Genomic DNA, 17,580 nt, shown 5'->3' with positions numbered 1-17,580 from the left:
CTTGTACAGGCAGGCTCTGCAGCACCCATGAGGGACTGCTGAGTCCCACGGTGAGCTCTTGCTGCTGTGCTGTGCTAATCCATGTGGGAAGTCATCTCCTTAAGGGCTGCCTGTGGAGTGGGTTAGGTCCTGGGTCCTCCTGAACAAGTCAGAACAATCTCCTGCTCCAAGAAAGATCCTGTCATTTGCTCCAGGCACCAGATCTTGGCACTTTGAGCTCTCTTTCTCTTCTATGTTATTCTCTGCCCTGTTGAGGGGCAGAAATGGATGCCCTTGTGCTCCCATTAAGACCTGATCTTTTGGCCGGTTAATGACTGTTGGAACCATCCTGCCTTTGATCTCTTGACTGTGCTCCTTGCTGTTCTCATGATGATGGTGGGCAGCAGGTCACCTGCAAGGCTTGGCAGGGCTGGCAGCTGGGCACCCCAGGCAGAGGCAGGCCCTCCTTCCCACCTTGGTGGATGGCTGTGGGTAAGCCAGTGCATTGGGAGCAAGGGGGATTTCCATACAGACCTGCTCCAAAGTCATGTTTCTTTCATGTAGCTCCTCAAGGCTCTCCCCTACCACCACCTCCTCAATCAAAAGCTCTCAGTGCTGTCGTGCAGGGAGCCAGACACTTCCCTGGAGGTGCTGCGTTACTGGGAGCCAGGGGTCCCACTTTGTCTGACCCCCCCCGGGCTCTGCAGCAGAGAGATTACAGGGGGGTGGTGCATTGCTCTTCCCTGGGGGTTGGCTGTTCCTGGCATCATTGGCCACCTGACAATTGTTCAGTGACAAAACACATGACTGAAACCATTCTTGTTTAATCCTAGATTAAAGCAAGTATTGACTCCTGGTTTTAGGAGATTACCTGTCTGCTCACCAGCCCATATTGTCTGGGGTCCCCAGGAAATGCAGGAGGCTGCAGTGTGGGTGCTCTTGACCTGCTTCAGTTCCTGGGGGCTGGGTTTGTGCTGCAAGCAGTGCTGCATTAGTCCTTGTCGCTGCATCTTCTCTGCTCGATAGTGCCGGTGATAACTGTTGCTGGACGTGACAGTCAGCGACAGGGTTTTTAAGGCTTTCATGTCTTCCCCAAAGCCACCCTGGACAGATGAAGCATGGAGTGGAGCAAGCAGGGAGGGGGTGTGCATGGAGCAAGGTCCTGCAGCAGTGGATGGATGAAAGCACGTTAGTGCCAGGTTGACCCTGGGTGGATGCCAGGTGCCCACTAAAGCTGTTCTATCACTAACCCTCCCCCCTCAGCTGGACAGGGGAGAGAAAATATAACAAAGGGCTCGTGGGCCGAAATAAGGACAGGAGAGATCACTCACCAATTACCGTTTCAGGCAAAACAGACTCAACTTGGGGAAAATTAACTCAATTTATTACCAATCAACCAGAGTAAGTAATGAGAAATAAAACCAAATCTCAAAACACCTTCCCTCCACCCCTCCCTCTTCCCAGGCACAACTTCACTCCTGGATTTTCTACCTACCCCCCACAGCGGCGCAGGGGGAGAGGGAATGGGGTTTACAGTCAGTTCATCACACATTATTTCTGCCACTTCATCCTCCTCAGGAGCAGGACTCATCCCACTCTTCCCCTGCTCCAGCGAGGGGTCCCTCCCATGGGAGACAGTCCTCCATGAACTTCTCCAATGTGGGTCCTCCCCACGGGCTGCAGTTCTTCACGAACTGCTCCAGCATGGGTCCCTTCCACAGCCTGCGGTCCTTCAGGAGCACACTGCTCCAGTGTGGGTCCCCCACAGGGTCACAAGTCCTGCCAGAAAACCTGCTCCGTGGGCTCCTCTCTCCACGGATCTGCAGGTCCTGCCAGGAACCTGCTCCAGCACGGGCTTCCCACGGGGTCACAGCCTCCTTTGGGCACCCACCTGCTCCAGCGTGGGGTCCTCCATGGGCTGCGGGTGGATATCTGGTGCACTGTGGACCTCCATGGCAGCAGGGGGACAACCTGCCTCACCATGGTCTTCTCCACGGGCTGCAGGGGAATCTCTGCTCCGGCGCCTGGAGCATCTCCTCCCCCTCCTTCTGCACTGACCTTGGTGTCTGCAGGGTTGTTTCTCTTACATGTTCTCACACCTCTCTCCGGCTGCCATTTCTGTGTGCCCTGCAACTTTTTTTTCTTCTTAAATATGTTATCACAGAGGCTCTACCACTGTTGCTGATTGGCTCAGCCTTGGCCAGTGGCGGGTCCATCTTAGAGCTGGCTGGTATGGGCTCTGTTGGACATAGGGGAAGCTTCCAGCAGCTTCTCACAGATGCCACCCCTGTAACCCCCCTGCTGCCAAAACCTTGCCACACCAACCCAATACACCCAGGCTCCCGCAGTGGGGCCAGCCTTGGCTGACCCTGTGCCGGCATGTTCCTGCCACCAAAGGCACTGGTTGTCCTTGGTGTTCATCCAGGCTGTCTGCAGCTTGGCCCGCTGTCACCTGCAGGGGTGACAGCCCCTTGTCCACACAGAAACTCGGGGGAGAGGCAAAGGGGAAGTTGAATCTGGGCCAGGGGGAGGATTTGAGCATGCTGCATCCCTCTGTTAAATAGGGGCTAATTCATCCCACAGCAACTGCTTCATCCTGGTGCTCCCACTTCTCCCACTTCCCCTCTGCATGGGCTCATGCCTCCTGCCATCAGTCTACTGTGTGCTAAGAAAACAGTATTCAGGTTTTCCTGGAATGTTTTTGCACCTGGAGCTGTGAGACATGGGGCATGCATGCATGGGCAACAAACAGGAGGAGCTGGAAGCCATTGTGCAGCAGGACAACTATGGCATAGTTGCCATCATGGAAACATGATGGGATGACTCACACAACTGGAGTGTGCTGCCATGGATGGCTATAATCCCTTCAGAAGGGATAGGCAAGGAAGGAGAGGTGGTGGGGTAGCCCTGTATGTTAGGGAGTGTTTTGATTGTCTAGAGCTTAATGATGGTGACGGTAGGGTTGAGTGTTTATGGGTAAGAATCAGGGGAAGGCCAACAACGCAGATATCATGGTGGGACTCTGTTATAGACCACCCAACCAGGATGAAGAGGCAGGTGAAATATTTTATAAGCAGCTGGGAGAAGTCTCACAATAGCTAGCCCTTTTTCTCGTGGGGGACTTCAACTTCCCAGATGTCTGTTGGAAATACAATTCAGTGGAGAGGAAACAGTCTAGGAGGTTCCTGGAGTGTGTGGAAGAGAACTTACTGACACAGCTGGTGAGGGAACCAACTAGGGATGGTGCCCGACTGGACCTGTTGTTTGTGAACAGAGCAGGACTTGTGGGTGATGAGATGGTTGTAGGCTCTCTGGGGCACAGCAATCATGAAATGATAGAGTATTTGATTCTCAGAGAAGTAAGGAGGGGGTTCAGCAGAACTGCCACCTTGGACTTCCAGAGGGTGGACTTTAGACTGTTTAGGAGCCTGGTTGACAGAGTCCCTTGGGAGGCAGTTCTGAAGGGTAAAGGAGTCCAGGAAGGCTGGACATTCTTCAAGAAGGAAATCTCAAAGGTGCAGGAGCAGGCTGTCCCCATGTGCTGAAAGATAAGCCGGCGGGGAGGAAGACCGGCCTGGCTGAACAGAGAGCTTTGGCTGGAACTCAGGAAAAAAAGGAGAGTTTATGACTTTTGGAAGAAGGGGCAGGCAACTCAGGAGAACTACAAGGAGATTGTGAGGTTATGCAGGGAGAAAATTAGAAGGGCCAAAGCCCAGCTAGGACTTAATCTGGCTACTGCCGTAAAAGACAATAAAAACTGTTTCTATAAATACATCAGCAATAAAAGGAGGGCTAAGGAGAATCTCCATCGTTTCTTGGGTGTGGGGGCAACATAGTGACAAAGGATGAGGAAAAGGCTGAGGTACTTAATGCCTTCTTTGCCTCAGTCTTTAATAGTAAGACCCGTTGTTCTCAGGTTACCCATCCCCCTGAGCTGGAAGACAGGGACAGGGAGCAGAATGAAGCCCCCATATTTCAACACCCATCTTTCCCCATGAGGGATAGGCTGTGGATGTTGTCTACCTAGACTTTAATAAAGACTTTGACACTGTTTCCCACAGCATTCACCTGGAGAAACTGGCTGCTCCTGGCTTGGATGGGTGTACTCTTTGCTGGGTGAAACATTGGCTGGATGGTCAAGCCCAGAGTGGTGGTGAATGGAATTAAATCCAGTTGGCAGCCAGTCACAAGTGGTGTTCCCCAGGGCTCTGTACTGGGGCCAGTTCTGTTTAATATCTTTATCAATAGTCTGGACAAGGGGATCAAGTGCACCCTCAGTAAGTTTGCAGATGACACCAAGTTGGGCGGGAATGTTGATCTGCTGGAGGGTAAGAAGGCTCTACAGAGGGATCTGGACAGGCTGGATCGATGGGCCAAGGCCAACTGTATGAGGTTCAAAAATGCTCAGTGCCGGGTCCTGCACTTGGGTCATGACAACCCCATGCAATGCTACAGGCTTGGGGAAGAGTGGCTACAAAGCTGCCCGGCAAAAAATGACCTGGGGGTGTTGGTCGACAGCCAGCTGAAGATGAGCCGGCAGTGTGCCCAGGTGGCCAAGAAGGCCAATAGCACCCTGGCTTATATCAGAAACTGTATGGCCAGCAGGACTAGGGCAGTGATTGCCCCCCGTACTCGGCACTGGTGAGGCTGCACCTCAAATACTGAAAGACTACAATGAAGGCATTGAGGTGCTGGAGCGTGTCCAAAGAAGGGCAATGAAGCTGATGAAGGGTCTAGAGAACAAGTCTTATGAGGAGTGGCTGAAGGAACTGGGGTTGTTTAGTCTAGAGAAAAGGAGGCTGAGGGGAGACCTTATCGCTCTCTACAACTACCTGAAAGGAGGTTGTAGTGAGGTGGGAGTCAGTCTCTTGTCCTATTGCTTGTTACTTGGGAGAAGAGGAAATGTCCTCAAGTTGTGCCAGGGGAGGTTTAGATTGGATATGAGGAAAAATTCCTTCACTGAAAGGGCTGCCAAGCATTGGAATAGGCTGCCCAGGGAAGTGGTTGAGTCACCATCCCTGGAGGTGTTTAAAAGACATGTAGATGTGGTGCTTAGGGCCATGGTTTAGTGGTGGACTTGGCAGTGTTGGGTTAATGGTTGGACATGATGATCTTAAAGGTCTTTTCCAACCTAAACGATTCTATGATTCTGTGACTTTCTTGGTAGCAGATAGTTGCCTCCCACCTCTTTTCCCTGGCTCCCTGAGCGATGCCCCCGTGCCCAGGGATGGGGAAACAGGATGGGTTTGGCCCCATGCAAGCCTCAGAGCCACGGGGTCCCTGTGCTGCCAAGTGTCAGGGGTGCTGGGCGAGCCCTGCCTGCTTCACTCTCTCCTCTCCTTTCCTCTAGGCCAGCTGAAGCTGTCCATCGAGGTGCAGGGCCGGATCCTGGTGCTGCACAGTGAGTATCTCCCTGGAGCGTATGGCGAGGTGGCCCCAGAGCTATCGTGGGCTAGTGATGGGGACAGCACTTCTATGCCCTTTCTTCAAGCCCTTTGGAGATTTGTGGCAACTGTCAGGAACAACTCTGTGGTAGAGCAATATGACTGGGAGCTCTTTGATTTAAAGGTCAAACCAGAACTTCTGGGTGACCACGGTGTGTTTTGTGTCCACTTGTATAGATTTTTTTTCTTTAACTCCCTGTGAAGAGGAAAAAGGCAAATATAATTTGAAAAAGAAAATCTGAAATGCTTTATCTCCTCTGAAATTTCTTTTACGTTGGTCAAAACTGTTTGCCAGATTTGCCACAATTTCCAAATGGTTCCATTACCTCCAAATGCCGCCTTTTTTTTAACACCAGCAATATTTCTTCAACAAAAGTATATTTCACCTGTTCCAGGCTGGGGTTGCTGTCCCTTAAGCCATGGCATGTCCCACTGGGGGCAAGAGATGCTTTTCTTTCTCTGGGGACTCAGACTTGGCCACCACTGCTGGGTACCAGTGCAGGAGAGCAATGCATCATCTGAGAAACTCTCCATCGCAGCCACGAGGCAGGTCCCAGGGAACTGTGCCACTGCAGCTTTAATGGTGTTCATTAGAAAGGCCCATGAGGGTGTCAGAACTAACTCTGTTCTTTAGGAAAAACCTGTCTGGAGGCACTTGGGGGGCCCCTTAGGATTGCTTCCGCAGTGAAGGATGTGTGTGTCCCGGTCTCCTGGCACAGAGCTCTTTCTACCAGGGGCTCATCAGGGCTTCATGATAAGTAAATGGTTAAAGAATCAAGGAAAAAAGTCAGGAGTTTGAAATGGTCAGAGTAAAAATTCCCTCCCTGTGAAAAGAGCAGGATTTGGGCTCTGTAGGGTGAAAGGAAAACAAGGCCCTGGACTCCCTGAGCTCTTGGGGGTGGCTACCCTTTGGGGGAGAAAGCACCCCCATCCCAGAGACCTGTGCAGTAGGGCAAGAGGGATAGAAAAGAGTTCATCTTCAGCAACATCCCACCTTACAGCCCAGCCCCACCCCTGCCTGGTTGTAATGAAATGGGGGCAGAGGATGGCCTGAGCCTGGTGAGGCTGTGGGGACCAGTTGAGCCATGTCCCACCCCTGTTCTTTTCTAGTCGGCAGCCACAGGAGCTTGCTGCCCTTTTCTGGCTGTGCAGGCAAGCTTTGTAAAGAAACAACAGCAGGAAAATGTGGTGGTGGTTTTTTTTTTTTTTCCTCTCCCTTAAAGCTCTGTGTGGTTCTGAGGGTCTGGCACAGGCTTTACTCCAAATCCCTCCATCTGGAACAGCCCCAGTGTGAGCTGGGTGCGAGTCACTGTCTCATTCTGATGCAGCCAAAAGAGAGTGTGGGAAGAGGGAAACGGTCCAGCAAAGAGGCAAAGGAAGCTCAAGGTCTGGGACCCAACATCCCTTTGCACATGCTGGATGCTCAGGGTACTCAATGTGGGCTGGAGAAGGCTGGGTGATGTGGGGTGATCCCTCTTACTTTTTCAATCTCCACCCCAAAGTCTTTAAACCCAAAGCAGGTATGGCTGGAGGAGGAAGCTCTTGGTGCAGCCTGTCCTGGAGTAACCTTGCAAACTGCTTTGTGAAACACCAGAGGGTCTTGCAGAACCCATTTCCCCTTGTGCACTGGGGTTTCTGTTGGGCTGACCATGTTTATTAGGAGCATGTATCTGTCTCTGACAAAGTCATTGCTGCCTTGCTGGGCTTGTTAGGAGGGAGCTTAGCCTTGTTCGACAGCCTGTCCTGGGCTATCCAGATTCTGCTGCACAACTATTGCCTCCAGCCACGCGACTGGGGAGCACAGGATTCCTAACTGTCGGCAGCAGTGCAATGCTGAGTCCCTGCTGGCAGGGCTGCCATCAGGATGCGGCCATTGATATTTAACTTGATGATACATTTGGCTTCAGGTCAGGGAGCCCAGAGCTGTGTGAAGTCAGGCAAATGAAATGCAATTTGCTATCCGGATGCTGAACTGCATCCGCCGCCAACCTCATCCACAGACACTTGTATTTATAGCATGGGTATATTAAAGAAAAAATAAAATAAACCCCTCTTTTTGGGTGCCCAGTGAGACTCGGCTGCTGGGGAGGTGTGCATAGGATCCTGTTGAGGTAGGAGATGGGTTCAGCCCCACAAGGAGGGAGTACTGTGTGGAGTAGAGCACTGCAGCATAGGAAGATACCTTCCCTGCTGCTTTGGGGCATGACCATTTCGTTTCCTTTCCAGTCATGGAAGCAAAAGGTCTGATGGGAAAGGAGTACCGGACATGCGACTCCTACGTAAAGGTGGGTTCTCCTGGGGCTTTGCTTGGGGGAGCTTCATGGTTTCTAGGGATTTTGTGGTTGGCTTTCCAAGCATGCTCTGGGCTGCCTGTCCCTTCCCTTTCCTCCTATGTCCTGCTCTGGCTGAGCATCCACAGCATGCAGGGAGGTGGCTGGTCTCTTGCCCGGCACTGGAGGGCTCATGGGTTTTGTTGGCATGGTGTCTGCTTGGACCCAGAAAAGCAGAGGAGAGGACCCTGCTAAGGGCTATGTCAACCATTCATTGCAAGAACATCCCACTGGGTGCCCAAGGACTGGTGGGGATATGTGTTTGGCCAGCACAGTGTGGCTCCAGGCTCTCCTGGAAGGCACCTTGGCAGGCTGCTCCCACTGCGGTGTGCACAGTGCAGGAAGCATCTCCCCTGCAAGGGGGCTGCAAGTCAGAGACCAGCCAGCAACATTTGTGTACATCTGTCCTCAATTTTTCTGCTTTTTCCTTCCCTCCCCTGCCCTGATTTGTAACACAATTTGACATGCATAGGGTAAAGTGATCTAAACCACCCATTAGCACAGGCTCAGCTGGATCTTTGAGGCTTAGCCATCCATAAAAGTGGCTGTGCCGGTCACCTGCCACTGCAACAGCAGAGCTGGCAGCTGTGTGCCAGTGCTTGCTTTGAGAGTGCTAACACACTGCTTGTTTTCCTCTGTAAAGATGTCGATCGTGCCAGATGCTGACTGGAAATGCAGGCAGAAGACAAAGACTGTGCCAGACAGCAAAAATCCTGTCTTCCATGAGCACTTTCTTTTGTGAGTATGACAGGGCAGAGGTAGTTCTGACCCATCCATCAGCACCGTGTTCACACTGAGCAGTGGGGGACCCATGTGGCTGCTGTCCCGGGGTACCCCCTCAAAGCCAAGACCCCATGTTTGCTTTTGCATTATGATCTATAATAAACACATGTCATGCATGAGCAGGTCTGCTGCTGAGATGAGGAGTGACAGACATTATTCTGCTGTTTTTTATAGCTGAAATGCCTTGAACTTTTGGGCATAGCTCTGTGGAGGCTCACAAAGCTGTCAGCACACAGCATAGCAGTGGCACTCCTGCAAGATTGGACTTTCTTGCTGGGCAGGAATTGGGCAAACACACTCCATTTCCTAGACCTTATGCCTGCAGTAGTATGGGCATCGGTATGAATGAGGAAGGTAAAAGGATTTCCTATAGCTACAGCATGTCTCTGCATGGGAAAGGTTCTGTATGGCTTGTGTTTCGGTAGAGCTTGTCATTGCTAGCTAACCAGTCTGTGTCAGACCTCTGTCCCCATGCAGCATTTAATCTGGCACAGGATGGTTGTTTCAGAGCATGAAATGTGGCTTGTTCCTTGCATTTACCCTTTGTTGTTGGATGTGTGTCTTTCTGCAAGATTATTTTTCCCCTTAAACAACCTGAGCGCTGTCCCCAGTGCCTGCTCAGGAGAGGTCACGTCCTTTTGCAGTTGTCTGTCAGGGACAAATGAATTAGTACAACAGTGGCTTGTTTGAGGAGGTTACCGTCTGGGGTGATGCTGCAGTGCTCTGTGCAGAGAATGGAGAAGAAGACCTGGCTCTGAGGAGGGTGATGGGTCCCCGGCTGTGAGGGCAGCCCTTGCCGAGCACTCCTGGGGAAGGTCGGTGCTCACGGGCTGTCCCTCTGCTTGTTACAGCCTGGTGCAAGAGGAGCATGAGCAGAAACGTCTCCTGGTCACAGTCTGGAACCGAGAGAGAAATTCCAGGTAAGGGGCTGCCAGCCTGCCATACAATTTCTTTCAAATGTGGCTGGCATGACAGAGAACCTGTCATCTGCTCTGGCCACCTCACGTGAGCTTCTCCAGTGCCCTGGGACCCAAGGGCTAGCCCTGACATCAGGGCTGCCCTGCATGAAGGCCGCGGGTTGGTGAAGTGGGGGGAACTGAGCAGTGGGGCTGGAACCTGCTGGCTGGGTGCCCTGGCCAGGGTCATTCTCATAGGCAGCCCGTGCTGATGAGCACCATGCTGCGTGCAGGCTGGCGGAGAAGAAATCCTGCCCTTGCTACTCTCTTGTTGGCATTGCTGCTGCATGGTACCAATCAGCTGGACCAGCATTTAAAACTCATGCAGCTACTCACGCCTGCACGGCTGGCTAAAGCCAAGTGGGGCTGGAGCCTGGCTCTGGGCTGGGGACCTTCCCTACCTCTGGGGGCAATGCAGTCAGGAGGAAAGCCCAGCAGCAAGGGGTCTGGCACCTCAAAGGCTGTGCTGCCTGCTCAGGCAAGTGACATCTGACTCCTTGGCCAAGCTCCTGCCAGCATCAAGTAGGCTGGAGGTGACCAGGATGCTTCAGCCCAGCTTCTCTTTGCCCCTGCTGCAGCTGAGCCGCGTGGTTACGCCATGCTTGCTCAAAGCATGGAGAGGGAGGCATGGTCTTGGGCACTGCCTGGCTCCTGGCATGGGCAGGGATGTTTGTGGGGTCCCTGCAAAGGGGTGCATGTGGGAACTTGTCCCTGTGGAGTTTTCAATAAGCGTATCCTGACAGTCTCTGGCTCTCCTGCAGACAGAGCAAACTGATTGGCTGCATGAGCTTTGGTGTGAAGTCCCTCCTGACCCTGGACAAGGTACCTCCATACTGGAGCGCAGCGCGTGGGACTGGGGTCTGACTCTCTCAGGTCGGTGGGTGGATGTAGTGTGCCCTTGGGGCAGGAGCAGGCTTCTCCCACTGTGGGACAAAGATGCTCTGAAGGTGCCAAGGGAGTTCCCTGGTCCCATTCCCAGTATGGATGGCCACTGTGAAACTGATGTTGGTGTGATTGCTGGAGGCAGGGATGTGGAGGCTGTTGGAGGAGGGATCCTAGGACAGGGGACTGTCACTCTCTTCTGCAGGGACACAGAGAGTAGCAGCAATTGGGGGTGCAGAGAGGTGGCCCCAGTGAGTGCTGCCTGCCCTGCTTGCAGCAAGGCTGCCTCGGGGACAGGAGATGGGGCCAGCCCCACTTAGCCTGGCATGTGTCACATCTGACGTGGTGGCTGAGTGGGTGCGATGGTGGGGACCTGCTCCTTCGAGGAGGAGTCTGCCTGATTCCCTGCGCTCGGCAGCCAGGGCTTCACCAGCTGAGGTGGTGGTGGGCAGCAGGCAAAAGCAGAGGTCTCGGGCTGTTCCTGGAGGCAGCGGTGCTGCCAGGCTATCTCTGTGCCAGAATCCATGAACCCACTGCTGCGGATTTGGTCACAGTACTGCTGCCCCAGCCTGGCTGCTGCTTGGTAATACAGCTTTCACTTCAGCTGTGTTTGCCTTCCTAAAGAAACCTGCAAGGCTACTGCTGCAAATGACTCCTGCTGACCCACTAAAACACGGAAATGTTTCATCCTAGCTGCCAGCGGTTAGGGATTTCATCCTTGGACAGCCCTAGTCATGCCCTCGGTACATCAGAGTATCTCAGCAAGCTGGAAGCATTTCATGAAAGTGTTAATACATCACCTGAAGTGTGGAAATTTACTTCCCAGCAAGAGGTTAAAAAGGAGCTATTTGTGGCAATGGCCTGAGAAAGAGGGTAAGAGGTAGCTTGAGCATGGTCTCCTCTGAAATTTGGACAAGTGAGATGCAGCTTTTTTATAGCAGTGAAGATAATTAGGCAGAGCAGCTCTAAACTGCAGCTCTCCCCCAGAGGGGCCTCTGCTCTGACCTCCCCAGAGATGTCCCTTCCTTCTCAGATTTTGGTAGTGAATTTCACAAAGTGTCATTGCGTGCAGAGAGGATGGAGCATTCATGTGTATAGCACCCACACACAGCATCCTACTCTTGCAGGGATGGGAGGAGGATGCTGGGGGCATGTGGTCCTCCTGGGACCTCAGCAGGGCCTGAGATGAGCTGTCCCTTGTCTCCTGGGTGCCGCATGCTGCTGCTGTATATCCCCCCCGCCCCCTCCTCAGTTGCCTCATTGTGGATTTAAAACATTAATTTTAAAATGGGCCCCTTTCTCTGGCCTGTGCATGGTTCCTGCAACCCCATGTGACTCCTGGGCTTGGTCCAGGATGGTTGGTCCCTCCGGCTTCTGCCAGCTGCCCAGGGAGCAATGGGAGCCAGCAGCAGCTCCCTGGAAGAGAGGCGAGGGATTGCCAAGGTCAGCTCTGTTCTCTTGGCTGCCCTGGCCACATGGGTATGGGACAGGGGCAAAGGGAGCCCAACTGTGGAGAATGCAGCACTGCTGAGGGCTAGTTTGGGCATCCTCCTCTGGTGATAAGGCTGGAGCTGTGTTCTCCCTGCAAGACTGCTGGCTGCTGCAAACACGATATGGACAGTTTTACTGGAGACTGGCTGTTTTTCTGCACCTTGTCTCCCTCTAAAAAACGAGAAGCTTGTTACTTCAGTGATGCTTGGTCCCTCCTTGCAGGTGGGATGGAATTTTAACTTTCTGTATCCTAAGAGAAGGACTCTGGGCTGCGCCTCTGTGTGCAAGCAAGTCTGGGTGGCCTCTGTGTACTGGCATGGGGCAGCTCCTGCAATGAGACCCCTCTAGGGCTATGGACAACCAGACTGAGTTAAATGGGGGTAAGTATCTGCCCCTGCATTGACAGCTTCTTTCCTCCCACCCAGGAGATCAGTGGCTGGTACTACCTCCTCGGGGAGGACCTGGGCAGGACCAAGCACCTGAAGGTGGCCACACAGTGGCTGAAGCAGAGCAGAGGTACGTCTCCCCACTGGGATGTCCCAGGGAGTGTTGGCAAGGTTTGGAAGAGGAGTCAACCTCGTGTCTGTCCCTGTGCTGGCATGGAGCAGCCCCCAGCCCCATGGCACCCTATGCCCCTGTGAGCACTTCTCAGCCCTGTGATGCTCAGTGAGCACCAGGATCCCTAAAGACCAGTGTGGGGGAGATCCTGGCTGGTTCAGCAGGCTCTGCACAGGCACCAAGCTCTCCCCTTCAACCCTTGCTCCTTCTTACCTGTGGCTGTCTGGGGCTCTGTGGGTACCCCGACATTGCAGCCACATCTCTCCCTCTTGCTCGGCCTTTCATCATGCTGATTCCTGCCTCTCAGACTTGGGGCTGAATTCCATGGCTGGACTCTGGCTTCTGGGGTCTGTGCAGGATGGTGGGGAGCTTTTTCTCCTGCCTTGGTCTTGCTGTGCTGCCAGGTTGTGTGGAGGAGGACAGGCTGGCACAGAGTAGGGGGAGACAGCAGTGCCTGTCCCAGATGTGCAACCACCCCACAGCTGCTGCCATGCAGGGCTGCCCCAGCCTGGAGGATATGTACCAATGACATGTAGAGATCTTACATATAGTGTGTAGATGCCATGTGGAAAGAAAGGGATTGTCAGGAGACATGTACTGTTGGGCTGATATGGCCTTTCCCTTTTTTTATTTTTTAGAGTCGATGCTGGGAAGTCAGAGTACAGTGCAGGAAAGCCAGGATGCTGCGACCATGAAGCAGCTGAAGGTAGGTATGACAGGGCTATGACCCACCAGGGGTGCAAAGATGTGGAGTCGGGAGCTGGCTGGCAGCAGAGCCTGCATGGAGGGGTTTCAAACAAGCCAAGGGACAAACTATCAGTGAGGGTGATGCTGAGGTGGGAGCTGTGACAGTCTCCCTGTCGACACGATAGGTTTTATATGTAATTAGTTATCCTGATTGAGCACCAATGGTGGAAGTGGGTGATGTGGATAGTAACCCCATGCTTGCTCCCCATTGCCATACAGGGACCTCCTGTTTTTCCAGTATATTGCCACAGAGACAGACCACCAGCCATTGACTGGGTGGGGACTGGGAGCGATGGGGACAGGGCTGGCCGGCTGTCTGCCACACAGCATCAGTCCCTGGCCGGCTCTGTGTCTCCGTGGATGGGTGCATCTGCTCCCCTCCTCCTTTCAGGACCGTTTGGTCTGGGAAGGGAAAGGCCCATGGTGGAGCCTCGGTGATTTATTGGAAAGGCAAGGATGGGAAATGGGAACACAAACACATGGCTTGCATCGGAAATTGGGCTTAGCTGGCCCTGTGATTTATCTGTGCCGAATTCCGCTTTGCTGCTTCCCTCAGCTGCATTTTCAGTTATTTGTTTTAAAGCATAGGATTGAGCAAGACAAACAAAGCCAGCGCCCCTCTCCTCCCTTCCTCTCCGGCAGTCGCCACTGACTTGAAAGATGGTGGCTGGGAAGGAAGACTGATCCTCCTTCCAGCTCCAGCCTGGCGGTGCAGCAGGCTGGGACAATGCGCTGGGAGCAGCCCCACCATGCTGCTGGGTCCCTTGGGAGCGCTGGGACTCCTCATGCTGCCTCCCCAGCCTCTCCTGGCCCTGTCACCCCAGCTGCCATGCAAGGGAGCGTGGGATTTGGGTTCCCTTGAGCCTTTCCTCTAATTCCATCCCTATGTAGGAGTATGGAAAGTGCTTTCTTCTCCGTTGCAACCCCACCTCCAAGGGGTTGTGCTGCAATGCTGGCAGTCGAGACTGCACAGTGGAGATTCACCAAGTCCTGCTTTGTGCCCTGCTGCTGGCTGGGTTAAGAGTTTCTCTTTGTCTTTAATTCCAAAATTACACCATGGGTGCAATTCAATTGACCTCTCTGCTTTCCCCTCCATGACTCTGTGAGCACAAAGCATCGGGACATGCATATCCTCTGGGTCTGTGCTTTCAAAAACAAACTCTGCTTTTTTTTTTTTTTTAATAAGTCTCTCTTATCCTTTATGAGGGTAACGAGTGCAAGCTGTCTTTTTCATGAAATAAGGCTTGCACAGCCGGTGCCTGTGAAACGCTGCTTAAACATCCTCAAAGTGTTTGTGAGAACATTGCAATAACAAAGTGCTCCGTGCAGCTGAAGAATGCTGCGGGAACAAAAGCCACATCAACAGAGCAGGGACTAGGGAATACTAAATAGTTGACAGGAATTTTAATATAAAACTCTCTCTCTTCCTTGTCAGTTAGGGTTTTCAGGAAGCCCTCTGGCTTATCGTAAAGCGGCATACAGCACAGACAGGGGCTGGGGAGGTGAAAGGTGGCTTCCTGCCATTCTTCTCTGGAGCTGGGTTCCCATGGGCGGTCATGCCAGTTTGGCTGTGGTTTGTTCCACACTCGTGTGATACAAGGAGATCAGGATTACGGCTGCTTCAGGGGACTGGATTTTCATGGGCTAACGTCGAGTTTAGGGTTTTCCAGCCATGAACCGCTTCAATGGACTCTGCAAGGTGTGCTCGGAGCGGAGATACAGACAGGTCTGTATCTCCCATGGAAAAAAATCTGTGTGCCAGCATGTATGTGCACGTTGCTGCAAGTCTCGGTTAAGTTTATGAGTGTTTGTGGGCTTTCTTACCATTTCTGGGCTCTGTGTGTGCTGTTTCTAGGGTGTTGATTTGCTATCATTAGTAAATGATAATATTGTGAATGTAAGGAAAGCATCCTCAGATAGGTGTCTCTAGCTGGTCTCTGCCCATTGCTGCAGTGTGTAAATTGGAATGGAGGGGGAGCATTTACTGTGTGACTTGAGGGTAGCATGCTGATGATGAAAGTGCTAAGCTGTGAGGTGGTGTCTCAATTTACCACTCATTAGAGGAGAGGCAGGCACAGCAGGCAGCTAAGTCTCTGCCAGGCTGCTGCTATCTCTTTTCAAAATTGTTTTAATGTGAAAATATTTGGGAATAAATTGTTGCTTGAAGCTTGTTACAATCAATGGTGACTTGCTTTATGAGAAGTAGATTGCTGTGCTCTGTAAAAGCTGGTGCAAGTTCTCTTGGACCCGCTCAGTGCACGATGGCGGGTGCTGGTTTTGCTTGCGCAGGTCCCAGTCTCCTGCACTTTCGAACATTATTTTCCCCCCATGGTCTGGACTGGGGCTCCCAACTTATTGTCAGCTTTTCTCTGCAATCCTGTGCTAATCTTTTGTGTCATGCTAAAGCTGTGGTGGGGAACAGTGTATATTGGGAATTGCACAAAGAGCCAGCTTAACTAAAAATGCCCATTTCTTGTCAGGGCTATAGTGACTGTCTCATGCAGGAATGCTGCTCTGCTTTGTGACAACTGACTGTGATTTGTGTCTTAGAACTCCTCAGTTCCCTATTTTGACAATTTCTTCTGCATTTTTTGACAAAGTTATGGGCGCAGTGAGCATCTGTGGTGCTGGAGTCTCTCACCATATTGCCACCCACCTTCCAGCTTATGTCAGATGCTCATATTTCTTAGTTCTGTGCACAGTGGCAAAAATGGATGTTCAGCTCCCTGTAATGGCCCTGGTGGTGGGAGCCGAGGAAAGTGAACCATCAGCAGTGAGAAGCCGCTATTCAGTAGCACAGGGAAGGTGTCTCCCTTGGCAGTGGACAAGAGCCAGCCAGCTCAGGGAGAAGGAGTGGGAGATCTCTTGGCGCAGGGGAAGCTTTGGGATGGAAGTGATTGTGGAGTCTCCATGGTGGGAGAGATGCTAGGCTGGCTCCTGAGGTGCCAATGATAACACTTCTTCAGGACTTGAATCCCGTGTGCTTTATATTTGAAATGTGAGTTGGTTTGAAGGTGCAGAGCCACAAGCAGCCTCCTCCCCTGTTTGAGGATCCAACAAACTCCAGAGAGTAAAATACTCAGTGTAGTGGGACTGGACCTACCTTTTGGTCCTGCCAGGGCAAGACAGTTTCTCTTTAGAAGCCTGATTTTATGCTGAGCAATCAAGCAGGGATGAGGTGCAGAGCAATGAAATCTCGCTGCGTTTGCCCTCCCATGGTGAAGGAGCGAGGAACCAGTTCCCCTCCTTGGCAGCTTCTGCTGAATTTCTTGTCTTCTGTTTGTTCTCAAAATAATACAGGTCAGATGTTGGATTTTTTCTTTTCTTTTCCTTGTCAGTAAAACAAGGATCTTGACAAATGTCTTGGGGGATAATCAGGTATTTACAGGAACTGACATGCTGAGCTGCTGCTGGAAGCCAACATCAAAAAATAAGTATCATTTTATTAATAAGCTCAGTGCTTCTTGAATCAGGAGGAGAAATGAGCCTAAATCAACACAGCATCCATCCTCTCCAAACTCAGCGAGAGAAAACATACTCACCCCAGCTAATGGGGTGATGCATACAGAGCCCGCTCCAGCACAGGTGCCTTGCAGACAGGAGTGTGCTGATCCTCGCAGCTTCCTCTGGAGTAGAGGGGTGCTGCTATTTCTGTATTACCCATTTGGAAATTAAATATTTAAATGACTTGCTTAGAGAAGCTGTGTTAGAAATCAATGTCAGAGCCAGACTGCCAGCTTTTCCTTTCTAATGGCTTATCAGATCTTTCCTTACACTTGCAAGAGTTGTGAGTGGAGACTTGTGTATGCTCAATAAACACTCGTTTTGTGGCATTCCTCTCTGTTGCTCGATTTTTGCATTGCTTTTTAGCACCCTTTCCAGTCCCCTTTGGCTGCAGAGAGACCCGTTGTCTGTGGGGTTCACAAAGTGACAGTGTTCACCATGATGGTTCCTTTGGGCTCTGTGAAGAAATGCCGTGCTTCTAGAAATGCCGTGTGCCTGCATTTCCAAAGGCTGTGGGGCAGTGTGTGTGTGAAAGGGGGGATGCTCACTGATCACACACAGCGGCTGCTTTCCCACTTAACAGGGTGACTCCGGTGTCTCTCTTCAGATTACAATCCCTCGAGGAAGTGATGGGTTTGGCTTCACAATCTGCTGTGACTCCCCAGTCCGTGTGCAGGCAGTGGACTCTGGTAAGAGATTAGATATTTTTTTATCCCTCTTGATTTGAATGAATGACTCTGCTCCTTTTTTGCTTCCCAGAGCATGTTGTGATTCAGAAGCTCCCATGCCTTGCACGACCCTGGTTACCTCCAAGAAACTTTACTTAATGAGTTCTCTGTTACCTCTAATGAGGTCAGAGGCCACTGGGTTAGCCTCTGGATGTCACTATTTTGGCAATGTGTTGCA

General features: G+C 52.0%; 1 protein-coding gene across 3 annotated transcripts in view; it reads left to right on the top strand.

The window, feature by feature from the left end:
• Window positions 1–17,580, top strand: part of RGS3 (regulator of G protein signaling 3) — a 95,785-nt gene that overhangs the window by 15,676 nt on the left and 62,529 nt on the right. Inside the window, exons 5-12 of one of the 3 annotated variants that reach the window (XM_075055117.1) lie at window positions 5,330–5,380; window positions 7,650–7,708; window positions 8,397–8,491; window positions 9,388–9,456; window positions 10,254–10,314; window positions 12,291–12,381; window positions 13,062–13,129; window positions 17,282–17,363. In XM_075055117.1, the coding sequence (XP_074911218.1) occupies window positions 5,330–5,380; window positions 7,650–7,708; window positions 8,397–8,491; window positions 9,388–9,456; window positions 10,254–10,314; window positions 12,291–12,381; window positions 13,062–13,129; window positions 17,282–17,363 (576 nt within the window). Of the gene's footprint in view, window positions 1–5,329; window positions 5,381–7,649; window positions 7,709–8,396; window positions 8,492–9,387; window positions 9,457–10,253; window positions 10,315–12,290; window positions 12,382–13,061; window positions 13,130–14,801; window positions 14,897–17,257; window positions 17,364–17,580 lie in introns of those variants that run through there. The other 2 variants (XM_075055113.1, XM_075055112.1) reach the window with 2 other exon arrangements.

This window comes from Buteo buteo, chromosome 23 (assembly GCF_964188355.1).
Source record: "Buteo buteo chromosome 23, bButBut1.hap1.1, whole genome shotgun sequence".
NCBI lineage: Eukaryota > Metazoa > Chordata > Aves > Accipitriformes > Accipitridae > Buteo > Buteo buteo.
Note: the sequence above shows the minus strand (reverse complement) of the source record. Positions and strands in the feature narration are given on the sequence as shown.